At 33.5% G+C, this 16,487-nt stretch overlaps 1 protein-coding gene across 2 annotated transcripts in view; it reads right to left on the minus strand.

Annotated features, from left to right (window-relative positions):
- Nucleotides 1-290: 290 nt before the first annotated feature.
- Nucleotides 291-16,487, minus strand: part of ZBTB41 (zinc finger and BTB domain containing 41) — a 47,044-nt gene continuing 30,847 nt past the window's right edge. Inside the window, exons 11-12 of one of the 2 annotated variants that reach the window (XM_044377705.3) lie at nucleotides 9,723-9,828; nucleotides 291-6,573 (exon numbers count right to left, since the gene is read on the minus strand). In XM_044377705.3, coding sequence (XP_044233640.2) covers nucleotides 6,570-6,573; nucleotides 9,723-9,828 — 110 coding nt within the window. In that variant the 3' untranslated portion in view covers nucleotides 291-6,569. The remainder of the gene's footprint in view (nucleotides 6,574-9,722; nucleotides 9,829-16,487) is intronic. The other variant, XM_026480716.4, reaches the window with a different exon arrangement.

Below are 16,487 nucleotides of genomic sequence, written 5' to 3' on the forward strand. Positions count from 1 at the left end.
AGTTATGCACATTTTCAACTACAGGAGGGGTCAGTGTCCCTGACACCCACATTATTCAAGAGTCAACTGTATTTCGCAGCCTCTCTCTCAAATCTACACCTTGGGAAAACTGGCGATTTCCTTATGACCATTTCATAAAGGAAGGAAAAGCCTGGTTTATGGATGGAACTGTATGGTAAGCCAGAGGTTCCATTTGTTTATGGTCTTTGCATTCAATTTTTAAGGAGGCATGCAGAGTATGTTCTGCATTCCCATGCTGTTAAAATGTGTTCAATAAAACCTAGATATGCTTTATTAGGACCAAAGAACTTTATATTTATTTTAAATATCAAAATAACACAAAGAACTAGTTCAATATACAATACACTTCCTAGTCTTCACAGAGAACTGAATTTTTCTATAAAGACATTTGTACTTATGAAACATGAGACAGCTAAAATATCTATGTAACTCACAAGATACTTCACACACAGTTGACAAAATAATGAATTTTGATATTTTAGATTTTTCTTTGTAATTGCTTTTAAGTATCCTTTAATGATTAAAAACAAAACTTATGATTTGAGACTGAAGGCTAAGTTCAAAAGCATTTCCACTTTAATGTACATCATAAATCCCCTTAATTAGAACACTAACTACACAACATGGAGCAGCTAAATGCCCACCTCTGTATTCATTCTTTTTGGCAGCCACACTCATCTATTGTAATACAGTTGTATCTATAAGGATAGGAAAAGTCCAATTGTTGGAAGAAATAAAAATTTTGTAATTACACCACAGTACACTGTCCAACTTTAACGCAAGCAGGAATACCAAGCAAAGAGGCAAAATAACAATGAGAAGTATACATGCTCTTCATTCAAGAAATGTTTTAGAATCTCCAACAATAATGCAAGCACTGAAATTACTTTTTTACTTAAGAATTAAAAAAAGATATGCCCATCTTTGTATGACCTCTATTCTTTCAATATAATTCTTATTTTCTCTTTGTATAAATGGCTGCAGAGGCTAAATTGTCTTGGGATTCTTCAATAGTCATAGATTTAAAATCAATACATAGCAAGTTGAATGAAACATTAGAGTAAACAAAACATAGTCACTCTCTCTACCAAGACCTTCTTTCTCTCATCTTCCACACAACCTAATCCTCTAACTTCTATCTTATTAATGCTACTTCCAAAGAGAAGAGCAAAATGCATGCTAATATTCTAGGATAAAAGTATCTTTAGGTTGAAATAACATTAGAGGAAACAAAGGGGTGATTCCCCCCAAAAGAACACAGACTTTACCAAGAGGGGGATGTGCAAAAGAAAGGGGAGGATCTAAGGAAGAATTGCCTATAGTTCCTAGAAATTATCTAGAAAATTATTCTCACATTATCCATTATTCACCCTAATCACAAGTAACATTTATCATAATACTACTTAAAGTTTTAAGAAATGCTACTTGTTCCTTATTAAAGAATACATTTTTAGTCACTTCAAATTTGGCACTGAGTCTTAGAATAATTCAAATATGACTTTAAAAGTCCTAATTTTTCCTGAGTTCATCAACTCAAATTGTAGGTTGGTTGGGATGTTGCTGCTCCTAATGAGAAACTCATCTAGAACCATCACCTCTAGTTCAGTTTTAGGCAAACTGAAATGAGAAGCCATTCAATGTAGAGCTGTGTAGTTGTAGGAACGGATTACTTTTAAAAAGGGAGGGGAAGGTGAGGGGGAGGAGGAGACAGAGAGGCAGACACACTACTCATTTTATTTTATTTGTCAGATTCCTCTAATAAGCATCTAGAGACAGGCCCTGGAGTGGCTTCACAGTAACTATAAAGGCCACAAAAGAGATTTAAAAAAACCAAATGTTCACACTAGTACTTAGTGCCATTTCCCTAAATAATCATAAAGTAATCTAAAAAAAGTGTTGCCTGACCAGCAGGCAGCACAAACATAAAACCCATAACAACAACAACAAAATCAAAATCATTTATTAACCAGTACAATCTAGCCAGCAGAATCAATTTTAAGCAACTACAACACAGTGAAAAGGCACAAAGCATTCAATTCAGAAAAGACTGGGTATAAAAAGGACACTGTCAAAGAGCGAATGCTCTAAATCTGACTTTTCATCAATGATATGTTAAAATGATCTGGTAGGAAGAGAACTCAAACTTATAAACACACCAGTTTAATTGTGTTTCTGTTTGCAATTAAAGAGTGAAAAGCAATGAATGATATTTAATTACTTATTAGCCCTTAACAGTTTATAGTCACTCTGCAAAGATGTCTTGACACTTTTAAAGTTGACAGAATATTATTAGTGTACCTATTTCATGACCTACAATCACTTAAAAGGAAGTCACTTAATAAAGCACCAGTTTAAAACCCTATTTATGCTACTCCTTTTCTCCCAGCAATAAATGACTAAATTACTTAAAAGTATGCAAAGATCATTCATTACCTTTACAGTTGTTGGTTAAATCTTGCTGGCATGAAGAACAAACCCTAATCTTTAATGGTATCTTAGGCTGCAAAAAATAGGTGGGGTTTCTTATAAAAATAACTTCAACTTGTCTTAAAAAAAATTCTAAGGCAAAATTATTTTAATAGTGTAGTGTAAAAAATAAGCTTATTATTTAGCATTTAATAGTGTCCACTTAAAGGTAACATTCAATTAATTAAACTGAGGAAAACTGAGTATTCTTACTTGTAATTGGTGTGTCAGTAGGACTATTCCCAGAGTATTTTCTTCTGTTTTTATTATACATATAAACACAAACATTTAATCTTAGTATTCAAACTAATGATTTTTTTAAAAATCCATAATACTAGGACTTCAACTGTGCTTCTTTGGACAAATATTTATTCAAACAACAAAGAATTTTAATTCTTTTAAACTATTTTAATACCTACTAAAAATCTTTGGTGCATTTAAGTAAAAACTGATTAGGTTAACAAATTTCTACACTTGATAAATTATTCAATTTACATATTAAGTGCTAACTGCTATCAGCTAAAAAATTAATTTAAAACAATAAATTATGTTCATAAAATAAAAAATTCTGAATGAGGCTAAACTTAGTTGCAAGATTCAAAATTTTAAGTATAGTTACAAAATTAATGGATTTTAGAGTTAATGGAACTTTTGTCCAAATACTCCAAATTAAATTACAAAAGGTTAACTGAAAAAAGTAGGCCTCATTACATATTTTTTGTGCCAACTTCAATGACTTATATACATTCAGTTTGCCCAAATCCATGAGGTTTTCACAATTTTAAAATTTCCTATATTCTAATTTTGGAAATTAGAGGCAGCAGATTTGTGTGTTTGTCCACCCGCTGAGATAATTTCTTCATAAGAATTAGACTAGTTCCCAGACTGTTTAAGATTACATGAGAAAATGTCGTGCCTGGCACAGAATAAGCATTTATTAATGCTAGCTTTCTTTCCCTATTAGTAGCTCTGACATTTATTAATGATGTGAGCTTAACTGAGTCCTTTATCTTAACCTCAGATTCTTCATCTCTAAAATGGGAATATAGCATGTCCTTTCTCTTTCAGAGCTGGTTATGAGGTTAAATAAGATAATTGAGAGCATTTTATGAAAGAGTAAACCAATATTCAAGTTTATCTATAATAACAACTAAATATAATTCTATTCCACTTTATATAAGAGATGTATTCCAGAAAAGTTTTATACTGTAAACCAATTCCTACAATCAAATTATATATGTAAAGCACTAGGAAATTATTATTAATAGAATCTTAAAGTAAATACCTTCAAAAAGCAAAGTATTCTTTTCAATGTGAAAATGCAACACCCTCTTTCTTTCTTGCTACCAAGCATATAATATACCATACACAGACACATACATACCATCTGCCATAAATAAGTCCAAACTTTTCTATGATAGTGTCTATGTAAGGCAGGGTATACTTTTAGGTATTATTTCGTCTCATTGTAGTAAGTTTTTAGTTAAAAGTCTTGCTGGTCTTTATGATAAAAATCATAAAGATCTATATTTTTAAAAGTCAATTTGAAAGACTAACAGACTAACAGTACCTCATATAGTCAAGTTCAATCATGTAAGTACCCCAGATATAACATTTCCACACAAAAGAACCTTTTAAAAAGAAGAATACAGTAATTATATCTATTGATCCTAGATCCTAATTACAACCAAACATTGATAACTGAGGCAAAACTCAGGTTGGTTTTGTTACTTATATGAGCTACTTTGGTTAACTGCCTCAATCTCAACATTTTTTTTTTCTTTTGTTTTATTTCCACTAGTATGGTGAATGTTCCTGTAAAGTACCTTCATTTCTTAAGTGCTTCAGCAAACAAGTTTCCCCATTTATTAAGTGGTTAAATTTTATTCATTAAAACTTCATTTTTTTATTTGTGATTTTTTTTTCACAAGGGCTGGGCCAGACTTTACAGTTTACACAAAAAAAAGTGCTTAAAGCAATTAGGAGTGTAAACAAAACTGAACTAGAAAACTCTTAAAATTGCTATTTTCCAGTAGTTTATATACAAATGACATGCTAATAATAAAATCAACCCTGCCTATTCTAATTCTTCAAGCAGCTCTACTAGGAAACATTATCCTAGCTTAAGTTTAAATTGACTTGAAAGTATGGAAAGTGCACATCTTTAAAGGTATTTTATAATTCTGACTTTTTCCTCAATTTTTATCAGTGAGGTTTTTGCTCTAACTGCTATTTCCTTTCACCAAGTCCTCAAGTCTTATCTCCTACAAAAATAAAAAACAAGGATATTACAGACATTAGGCTTATGTGAAAACCAAAATAAAGGTCTAGATTACATGTAAATCTGTATACAAGTAGTGGTTCCCTTTAATTAAAGTAAACATTAAGTTTAGTTAGACATGAATTTTTATAATTTGTTTGGCACCTTCCCTAACAATTATATATGAAATATCTAGGTTCTGTTTCCCACAATTTTGTTAGCCAAAGTAAATGAGACCAAAAGTAGCTTGTTAATTAAATTTCATTGATAGTTATAATTGCCCCTCCTTTAGTGAGATGAAAATACATGCTACGATGTAATGTTGATGTTTCTTAAATGATAAAACATAAAAGATGAACTTACCTTCGAAGCTATCTAGTTAAAACTGTCATAATTTGCCTTTAATACCTTTTCAACTTATATAATTTAATGCCTACACATTAAAAATTTGCATTTCTTATTCATAATAATTGAAGCATAGCCAAAAACCAATCATTTGGATAATTATTTCAATTCTAGGTTTCATTTAACAAGCTAATCTTACGTTAAGTTAGCTTTTTGGCTTTGAGTTTGTCAAAAGACCAAAGGATTAATAATAACCTGAAATTAGGGCCACATTAAAAAAAAACAACACAGAAATATCCAAGACTTCCCTATAAATTTAAATTCCTAGTTTCAGTTTTTTAAAATGTGGAAGAAACAATAATGAATTTTAAGTTAGGATAAGGAAGAGTTGCAATTATTAGTGTACTCTTATATTCTTTCTTAAAGGCTACATGGTCCTTAAGCTTGTTTAGAAGATGGTGAAGGGAGAAAAAAGGATTGAAACTAAAGAAGAATAAAAACTTCCATGGATAATTAAGAACAAAACCAAAAACAAAACCATAAAGTCAACAGCTAGTAATTTTGAAAAGTCTGAGAAACCATTAAAAATTAGCACTAAGTCATCTTTAAAAATCATAAAAATGTTCATTTCAAATATTATACCTCAAAATGTGTCCAAATATTCATATGTTCAGTAAACAGAGATACATATTTTTCTTGATTTTTCTGAGGACTGGAGAAACTAGAGAAAATGAAAAAATAGCAGCCTTACTAATTTAAAAGCCATCAGTCTAGGCTACCATTAGCACATAACCATCAAAAAGTCTGTGGAATGTTTAGATTTACTCATGAATGATGCTCATTATTAGAAATACTTTGTACAGCAGTAGCATTATCAAGGCCTAGTAATGTTCCAAGATAAGACTGTTCTCTAGGATCTAGCATTTGTTCAGGTCGTACTGGATGAACTATATTTGCAGGTTGAGGAGTGAGAGTATACTTTTCCAGAAAAGCTAAATCAGCTGCTCGGGGATAATCAGTTGCTTGTGGCTGTGGTGACAAGATCTCATGAGAAGATGGTGGGAGTGTGGTTGTATGACGCACCAGATCATTCTGAGTGTCAGGCATCTGAACTGGAACCAATGTTACTGGAACACATACTTCAGCAGACACATTCTGTAACATAGTCTTTGCTTCTGACTGATAAACTTTGGGCTGGTCCATATATTGTTTTGTTTCTGTTTGAAAGATTTTATCATCAGATGAATATTCTACTGGCAAAGATACAAGTTTTTCCTCAGAAGTACTGAGAGGATCGTCAGGAGATTTTATGCCATGAACATGGTCAATGTGGTATTTCAGCTTGTCTTTCCGCTTAAATGTTGCATTACAGTGCTGACAGTTGAAAGGTCGGGCATCAGAATGAATAACCAGGTGTTTTGTTAAGGTTTTCTTAATTCTAAAAGATTGACTGCAAATTTGACACTTGTATGGTTTTTCACCTGTATGAACAAAAATGAAATTAAGTGTAAAATGCATTCGCTTGATAAGACAATGATTTAAAGTAACAAATTTTCCACACGAATACTCACAAGAACTTAATAACAGCAGTGATATTATATGTTATCACAATAAAGGGAATGGGCTCAAACATTAAAAAGATCCGGGTTTGAATTCTAGCTGTACCACTTACCAGCGAAATCTGGAGCAAGACAGTTTCTGAGCATTGTTTCTTCACCAGTAATATGGAATAACAATAGTACCTACCTCAGAGTTGGTAAATGCATTGAATGAGAAAATGAGTAGTGTTTAGATCTGTACCTGGCATAGTATTTAACGGACCCACTATTATTATTGTTTTCTTTTATTCCTACTATAGCCCCTAAAAAAGTTGTAAAACCAAAACATCTGATTTCTTCCCACGAGAGAAGGGTAAAAAGTAAAACAGCAACCCTGATTAACCGAGTTCTTAGAATCAGACTAAATACTAGTGATACTTACATCTAGTCTGAGGTCAACATAGGAAGCTGGACTAGTTTTCACTTCTTCCTGAGTCAGGTTTCCATACTGTAGTTTTGGGTTTTGGTTTTTTTTTTTAATATGAAACATTATAAATTCCTAGGTTAGCCAGTGTTGTAGGCAGAATAATGGCCTCCCAAAGACGTACGTGTTCTAGGGAGCTATAATTATGTTATTTTCCATGGCAAAAGGGACTACGTAGATCTGATTAAAGATTCTGAAATGGGAAAATTAACTGGATTATCCAGGTGGGCCCAATTTAAACACATGAGTCTTCAAAACTGGCTGCTAACTGAAGAAGAATGGGTCAGAGAGATGCAACAAGAAGAGAATTCGACCCCTGCATTGCTGGCTTTCACAATGGAAAAAGGCCAGGACCAAGAAATATGGTGGCCTCCAGAAGCTGGGAAAGACTCAGCTTACAGTAAATAATAAAACTAGAACCTACAGCTCAAAAAACCAGTTCCACTAATAAGACAGTTGAGAAGGAAACCGATTCTTTCCTAGAACTGCCAGAAAGAAACGCAGCCCTACCAACATCTAGATTTTCGCCCATGGCAGATTTCTCACCAACAGAGCTATAAGATCATACACAATTATACTGTTTAAGCCACTAAGGTTGTGGTAATATGTTACAGCAGCAATACAAAACAAATAAATCCAGACATACAACTACAACAGACACAAAGGCACATATTTTTAAAGCTAAATGAAAAGATTTTATATTAATTGCTATATGGGTTTGTTGATAGCACTGTTTTCTTCATCTTTCCATTTAAAACAAAGCTAATTCTCCCAGAAACTTAAGAGAATTGCATCTTCAAGTTGAGCCACTAATATCAAACAATTATTTGTTAAATATTATTGCTTAATTGTTATTTTGTAGACCACTAGAACTTTCAAATCTCAGTGACAGAAAATTTATACAGACTGGAATGCTGGTTTCTGATACGATTAGATTTCTACTCGGTTCTGGACTAATATCATTACTGATGTCACTAAAGAAGAAGTAAGACATGAAGTAATATATTATATAAAGGGTTAAAATTCCTGAAAAGATAGTATTTGCAACTGTGTATAGAACACACTGCATCCAACATTTGATTTCACCTCAAATACCTAGAATCAGGGACAATATGAAAAAGGTTATGAAAGACTGTTCTGAAAAACAAAATTACACTTCCAAAATGCAAGAACTATAAAGTTCTTTCTATAATTCCTGGCATCAAAACCAGTCACACCAGCTTTAAATGATTTTTTTTTTAATAAAAACCCTAGCACAGCATTATTAATACCACCGACAAGCACAGATTTTACTTTTAAAGATAAAAGTTTTGGTTTTAAGTGTTCTCCTTTGGCACAGTACTAGCCATGATAGTTTCTTAAGCACATTCATTAAAAAGCTTTTATAAAGGACTTCAAGTCCTAGTCAATCAGTTCCAGTGTTCCATGAATACTTTTAAGAATATAGTGAAAAGGGTCAACAACTATGAACTTAACAAAAAGAGGAATACATATTAAAGAAACATACTTTCTTTTTTTAAAGTTCACATTGTTTTTTTTTTTTTTTTTTTAAGATTTTATTTATTTGACAGAGAGACAGCCAGCGAGGGAGGGAACACAGGCAGGGGGAGTGGGAGAGGAAGAAGTAGGCTTCCAGCAGAGAAGCCTGATGTGGGGCTGGATCCCAGGACCCTGGGATCACGCCCTGAGCCAAAGGCAGATGCCCAACGACTGAGCCACCCAGGCGCCCCAAAGAAACATACTTTCTACAGCAAGTCTTTCTGTACCAAAATTACCATTTCACAATAATTCATACAAATTGGATGCATCTCAAGATCATAAATCAGAGACCTAAGGAAACAAAGGAAAGGTCTCTTGCAAGATATACAGAAAGGAGTCTATTTTTTAAGAGTAGAAGTAGATAAAACAATTCTCAAAGAAATGTAATCTACTTCTCAGCTAAAATCATAGAAATTTATGAGTTTTTAGAATTAAAAACTGTTGGGGCGCCTGGGTGCTTCAGTCAGTTAAGCATCCAATTCTTGATTTCGGCTCAGGTCATCATCTCAGTCATGAGATCGTGTCCCTCATCAGGCTCCATGCTCAGCGTAGAGTCTGCTTGAGATACTCTCTTCCTCTCGCCCTTTGCCCCTCCCCTGACTCATGCTCTCTCTAAATGAGCAAATAAAATAACATCTTTAGAATTAAAAAATGTCTTCCAGTGGATCAGTTATGTTTAGATATTAAAAATTAGTATATGAAAATATAACTTGAGAACTTTAACTCAGACTTGATAGAGTAGTTTATGTCACACTATATCTCTTGCTGGTGAAGGGGAAAAGATAATAAGATTTTTAAAAACTCAATCTACTCTTTAGAGGCACTGTAGTACAAACAAGGCAGCCAGGACGTAAGAGGCCAAGATTCTGGAGACACAGGAAGATATGGAGGTGTTTTCTTTTCTCAGTGTACTTTCAGATTTAATGTATGGGGAAACAGAGGCCAAGTGGCAGCTGAGGGCTTGATGACATTCCACTGGAATGGAAAGATCAAAGCTGGAGTTTGGAACTACCAAGGATTTAAGGGGTCAAGAGCCTGGAAAGAACAACAAAGAAATGAACAAAAATACCTATATTTGCCAACTCCCAAGATGAACATTTGCCGGATAAGACAGCAAAAAACCAGAGGCTGGGATACTGAAGGTTTGAACAGATATTGCAGCAATCCCAAGGGTACTGAGGAGACAAAGATTAGAGTTTAAGTCTCACTAACGTGGGAAACTCTGGTACAAAAATCATTCTTCAGTTGAGACCCCAGAATGATGATGAACTAGAAGAAAGGTAGAGTAGAAATAGACCAGAAGAGATCAATACCATCTCAGTCTATCTGCTTGTGAGAAAATTAAATACATCTAGGAAAAAATACAACTTCAAGAGCCTCTACAATTTTTCATTCATAAAATCTAAAGTTCAATTCAAAACAGTCAGGCATATCAAGAAATAGAACCAAATGACCAAATGCCAAAAGAGGGAGGAAAAAAAGATAACAGATATGCCTAAAGGTGAAGAAAAATTATGAAGACTGGAATGTTAAAATGAGTATGATTAATATATTCAAGAAAATACAGAAAAGAGAATTTCACCACAGAATTAGAATCTCTGGGAAAAATAAAAATTCTGGAACAGATAAATAAAATAATTGAGGAATTCAGTGGATGGATTCAGTAGCAAATTAGACACTACAGAAGAAATAATCAGTACAGTGGAAAATGGATCAATAGGAATTACCCATATGGAAGCACACAGAAAAACAGGATTGAAAATACAGAAAATACACAAATATGCCTCGGTGGCTCAGATGGTTAAACATCTGACTCTTGATTTCAGCTCAAGTCATGATCTCAGGGTCGTGAGATCAAGTCCTGTGTTGGGCTTGGGGCTGGGTGTGGAGTCTGCCTAAGATTCACTCTCTCCATCTCCCTCTGCCCCTCCCACCAGCACTCACGTTCTTTCTTGCTCTCTAAAAAAACCCAAAAACCAAAAAACCCCCCGCAAAAAAACAGAAACAGCATGAGATATATATATATATATAAGACAAAGTAAAATATCTAACATACATAATTTGGAATCCCAGAAAAAGGAGAGAGTACAGAGCAAAGGCAATATCTGAAAGAAAAAATGGCTGAGAATCTTCTTAAACAATAAAAGACATCTCAAGTCACAGATGCAGTAAGTTCTACAAACATCACAAAATACGAAAAAACCCTAAAGCCAAAAAGCACATCTGGACACACTATAATACAACTACTAAAAATCAAAGATTGAAAAATCTTAAAGAGCAACCAATTAAAAAGAGACATTTCCTTTAAATGAGCAACAATAAGACTAATAACAGTATACTGTATTTTCAACAAAAACGAAAGAAGTTCAAAGAGGAAAAAAATGACATATTTACAATGTTGAAAGAAAATTAACTACTAATACAAATTCTATAGTCTAGAAAAATATTCTTCCGGGCGCCCGGGTGGCACAGCAGTTAAGCATCTGCCTTCGGCCCAGGGCGTGATCCCAGCGTTCTGGGATCGAGCCCCACAACAGGCTCCTCCGCTAGGAGCCTGCTTCTTCCACTCCCACTCCCCCTGCTTGTGTTCCCTCTCCTGCTGGCTGTCTTTATCTCTGTCAAATAAATAAATAAAATCTTTTAAAAAAAATTCTTCATAAAGAAAAATAAAAACAATTTCAGATAATCAAAACCTAAGAGAACTTTATCCTGCAGATATGCACCAAAGGAGTCCTTCATGTAGAAGGAAAAAATTCCAGGTGGAAGAATGCAAATGCAGGAAGCAGTAAACAGTAAAGGGCAAATACATGGTTAAAAATAAATAATATGGGTTATTTAAAACAAACCAAAAACTAATGTCTTCTGTGGTTTGAAGTATATGTAGAAGTAAAATATATACCATGCATAAAGGGTAAGAAATAAGGGTATTGTAAGGTCTTTGCGGTTGTCTAGAAATTGATAAAGAACTAACTTAAGATAGACTCTAATAATTTATGAATACACATAGCGATCTTTAGGGTGACTACTAAAGAACAATGCAAGAACATATAACTGACAAGTTAACTGAGGGGAAAACGTGTAATAAAAATTCTTCACGATTACAAGGAAGTGAAGACAAGAGAAAGAAAGCATCAAGGAACAGATGGGACCAATAGCATGATGACAGATTTAAGCCCAAATAAATACCATGTAAAATTTTAATGACTAAACATCCCAATTAAAAGAGATTATCATAATAGATAATAAATGATGCTTCAAAGACCCACATCTTAAATACAGGTCCCCAGAAGGATTGAAAGGAAAAACAGAAAAAATATACCACTGACATCGGTAACATAAAAATACTTAAAAAACCCCCAAAGATTTAGGATTTAAGCAATACAATTCAAAATAAGCCATTAATGAGAATAAACCAGAACAGACATTAGAAAATATCATAACTGAACTATAATGGAAACACGAACCATAAAACAAAATGTGGAATCTAACTTGAGCAGTATTTAGAGGGCAACTTAGAACTTCAAAATACATACAAGAAAAAATAAGAAAAAAAAGAAATGCTAAAATTTAATAAGTTAGGCATGGATATAAAAAAAGCTAGGGAAAAACAGAAATTAAACCCAAGCAAAATTAAAAAAAAAAAGCAGAAATGAAATAAAAAAACATGTATAAAGAAGGGAAAAATCAACAAATTCCTACAGTCACTGAAAAGATACATAATATGATAACTTGAATTCTGATGGTAAATTTCATATTTTAGAGTTCTTTAAAAAATAAAAAATCTGACAGCTCTGTAACTATTAAAGAATCTTTCATTGAAGTGTTTCTCCAAAGAAAATAAATTCAAAGGGATTTATCAGTGAATTCCTCCAAATATTAATAAGGAAATAATGCCAACTTTATATAAGCCCCTCCATTTCATTTAAAAAGATGTATTATTTCTGAAATCATTTTTTGAGGCCAGCAGAGTCATAATAACAAAACCTGTCTGAGACATTACAAGGGGGGAAAAAAAGGAATATGTCTAATCAAGATAGACCAAAAAAAAAAAAAAAGATACAAAATACAAATTAAATTCAACTATATAGTAACTGGATAATAAATGACCAATCTGTGTTTATTTCAGGAATGCAAGATATAATTTAAAAAATCAATATAATTTATCTCATTAATAAAGGAAAAAGATATGGTCACCGCAATAAATGCAGGGAAAAAATCTGTTAAAATTCAACACCTATTCATGACACTCTAAATAAATTAGGAATCGATGGTAATTTATCCGATAAACAGTATCTACAAAATATATAGCAAACAGACTTTTTAAAAAGATTTTATTTATTTGAGAGGGGAGAGAGAGAGCGCAAGAGAGAGCACATGAGCAGGGGAGGAAGGGCAGAGGGAGAGGGACAAGCAGACTCCCCGCTGAGCAGGGAGCCTGACATGGGGCTTGATCCCAGGACCCTGGGACTATGACCTGAGCCAAAGGCAGATGTTTAACCAACTGAGCCACCCAGGAGCCCCAGAAAACATCATACTTAATTATGAAACACTGAAAGCTTTTCTTTGGAGATTAAGAATAAGACAAGGATGTCCACTACTCAGTATTTCTATTCATGTACCACTGGTGATGTCAACCAAAGCAATAAGGCCAAGAGGGAGAGAAAAGGATTTAGAAAGGGATAAATTAAATTGTCACTATTCACAGATGGCCAGTTTGTATGTCTGGAAAATCCAAAAAGAGCTAAACTATAAAAATTAGTAAGAGAACTTAGCAAAGTCATTGGATAAAAAGTTAATATACAAACTCAACTGCATTTCTATACATCAGAGACAAATACAAATAAAAATAGTTCATAATTTTGTACAAAAACATCAAGCATCTAAGTATAAATAATCTAATGAAAATGTGTGAGATATCTGCACTAAAAAGCTATAATATCTTTTTTTAAGCAGGCTCCGTGCCCAACAGCAAACTTGAACTCATGACCCTGAGATCAAGAGTCACATGCTCTACCAAATGAGCCAGGTACTCATTACCCAAAAACTGTAACATCTTTGAAAAACATTTAAAAGAACTTAAGTTAATGTAGGCATTGTTCCATGTATTGGATGACTCAATATTATCAAGATAATCAATTGAGGAAAAATTGACTATATATTCAATGATATTCTAATAAAATTCCCAGTAGGTGTTTGTGTTTGGAAATTAATAAGATGTTTCAAAATTTGTATAAAAACATAAAGGAACAAGAATAATAAAGACACCAAAAAAGAACAAAGTTGGATAATTTACAGTACCAGACATCAAAAGCCACAGTAATTTACATATATAGCAATGGTGCAAGGATATACAAATAATACAAAAGAACTGAGCAAAGCCTAAAAACAAACCACACATACCTGATCATTTAATTTAAAACAAATACACCAACGAAATGCAGAAGGATGGTCTTTCCAATAAATCATGCTAGGGTAACTAGATAGCTACATGTAAAAAGCAAAAAGCAAAAAAGGAACTTTGACCTTTACCTAATAATGAACAAAAAAGTAAATTACAGAAGGCTCATAATCTAAATATGTAAGTTAAAATAGCTCTTCAAGGAGGTAAGAGAAAAAAATATTAACAACCTTGGAATAGGCAAAAATTTCTTAAAGAGGACAGAGTAAGAAATTAGAAAAAAAAACAAAACCCAGCAGTACATGACTTCTATAAAATTCAAAAATTTCAGTCATTGAAAGATACCGTTACTAAAGTGAAGAGGAAAGCCATGGAGTAGAATGAATCTGCAATTTAGATATCCAACAATGGACTCATATCCAGAATACAGACGGAACTCCTATAAATCAGTTAGAAAAAGACAGACAACCCAGTTTAAGAAAATCAGCAGAAGAATGAATCAGGTATTCCAAGAAAGAGGATATTCAAATGAATATATACGAAGGGTGCTCAATATCATTACTTTCACGGAGATGCAAATCAAAGCCACTTTGAGACAGTGCTACATATCCATCAGAATGGGTTAAAAAAAAAAGACAGTATTGGGGCACCTGGGTGGTGCAGTCGTTAAGCGTCTGCCTTCCGCTGGGGTGTGATCCCAGCGTTCTGGGATTGAGCCCCACATCAGGCTTCTCCACTAGGAGCCTGCTTCTTCCTCTCCCACTCCCCCTGCTTGTGTTCCCTCTCTCGCTGGCTGTCTCTCTCTCTCAAATAAATAAATAAAATCTTAAAAAAAAAAAAAAGACAATACCAAGTGTTGGTGAAAACGTGGAGCAACCACAATTCTCATAAACCATATACTTACTGGTAGGAATGCAAACTGGCACAATTACCCTGGAAAACTGTTCAGTAGTGTCTACTAAAGTAGAACATATGCATATCTTACCAGCCAACAGTCCCGTGGCCAGGCATATACACAAGAGAAATAAATGCATATGTATAATGAAACATCATGAACAAGAATTTTCAGAGCAGCTTTATTCATTAGATCCAAGTAAATACAAACCAAGTGTCCATCAAAGTACAATGGATAAATAGTGGTATATTTCTATGAAAATTAAAAGAAACAAACCCATTTCCATGGATGAATCTCATAGGCATCATACTGAGTGAAATAAACCAGACCAAAAAAGAGTACATACTATATGATTCCATTTATATGAAGTTCAAACAGGCAAAACTAATTAGTTCTGACAGAAGTCAAAATAATGATTATTTTGCAAGGTTATTCACTGGGAGGGACCAGAGAGGATACTTCTGCAATTCTGGTACTGGTAATATATTAATACTTTATATTAATCTGAGTGGTGTTTACATAGATATATTCATTTATAAAAATTCATTGAGCTGTTGTTAAGATTTGGGTACTTCATGTATAGCTTAAAAAATTCTACAAAGTCTAAAATCAGGCCCTAAGTTTATCGGCTTTAATGCCTATTTTAAATAAATGCACTACATTTCAACAAGACTACTATGAGAACAGATATAATCACTACTCTAGAGAATTACAACAAGCAAAACACATAATGGATGAGAGTAAGCCATTTATAGAAGAAAATCCTGTATCTGTATTCCAACCAATTTCCCTAATTGTGCAGTTTGAAAACATCAGATAGATTAGAGGTTAGTCATAGGTAAACATGATAAATTCATTCACTCAACAAATACTTACTAAGCACCTACTATTTCCAAGTCCTGGGCTAGGCACTGATCATATCTACTCATTTGAACCAATTAAGTATACTGACCTGGCCAAAACTGAAACCAATCCATTAATTATAGCTTGCCTAGAGACAGAATATATGAACAGAAAAGAAAAGGTCTATATGGAATCTAGTTAAGGGGATTCCAAAAAACGTGAATCCGTTTCTTGAAAAAAGCAGTACAGAAAATGCACTAAGGATATCCTGGCTAGGGAAAAAGAATCTGGGGAGCAAAATTATTCTGGTCACAAGAGAGGTGCACTATTACAAGGGTAAACATGATTCAGTATTCTTCACCATTTCCTTGATAAACTATTCCATAAAATTACTACCTAACTTTACTCTATAACCATATTTTAGCAATTTTTCTGGTTAATAAATTTAGAAACTCTGCTTCCTTGATTAGAGAAAAAGGATACCTTGGATAGTACACTATTCAGTCTCTAGAAGGTGAATAATAAGCTGACATTCTCGTGAATCTATTTCCAGTGGTTACTATGAAGAACAGGTCCTAAGAGTATTTATAACTCTCAGTGTACAGATATAAAAGTGAGTTTCTGGACCTATAAATCTCAGGAATGGACTTGGGAATACGGCAACCAGTTTGTGGAAGGGTCCCACTGTGAAGTCCTGT

This window comes from Ursus arctos, unplaced genomic scaffold (genome assembly GCF_023065955.2).
Source record: "Ursus arctos isolate Adak ecotype North America unplaced genomic scaffold, UrsArc2.0 scaffold_2, whole genome shotgun sequence".
NCBI lineage: Eukaryota > Metazoa > Chordata > Mammalia > Carnivora > Ursidae > Ursus > Ursus arctos.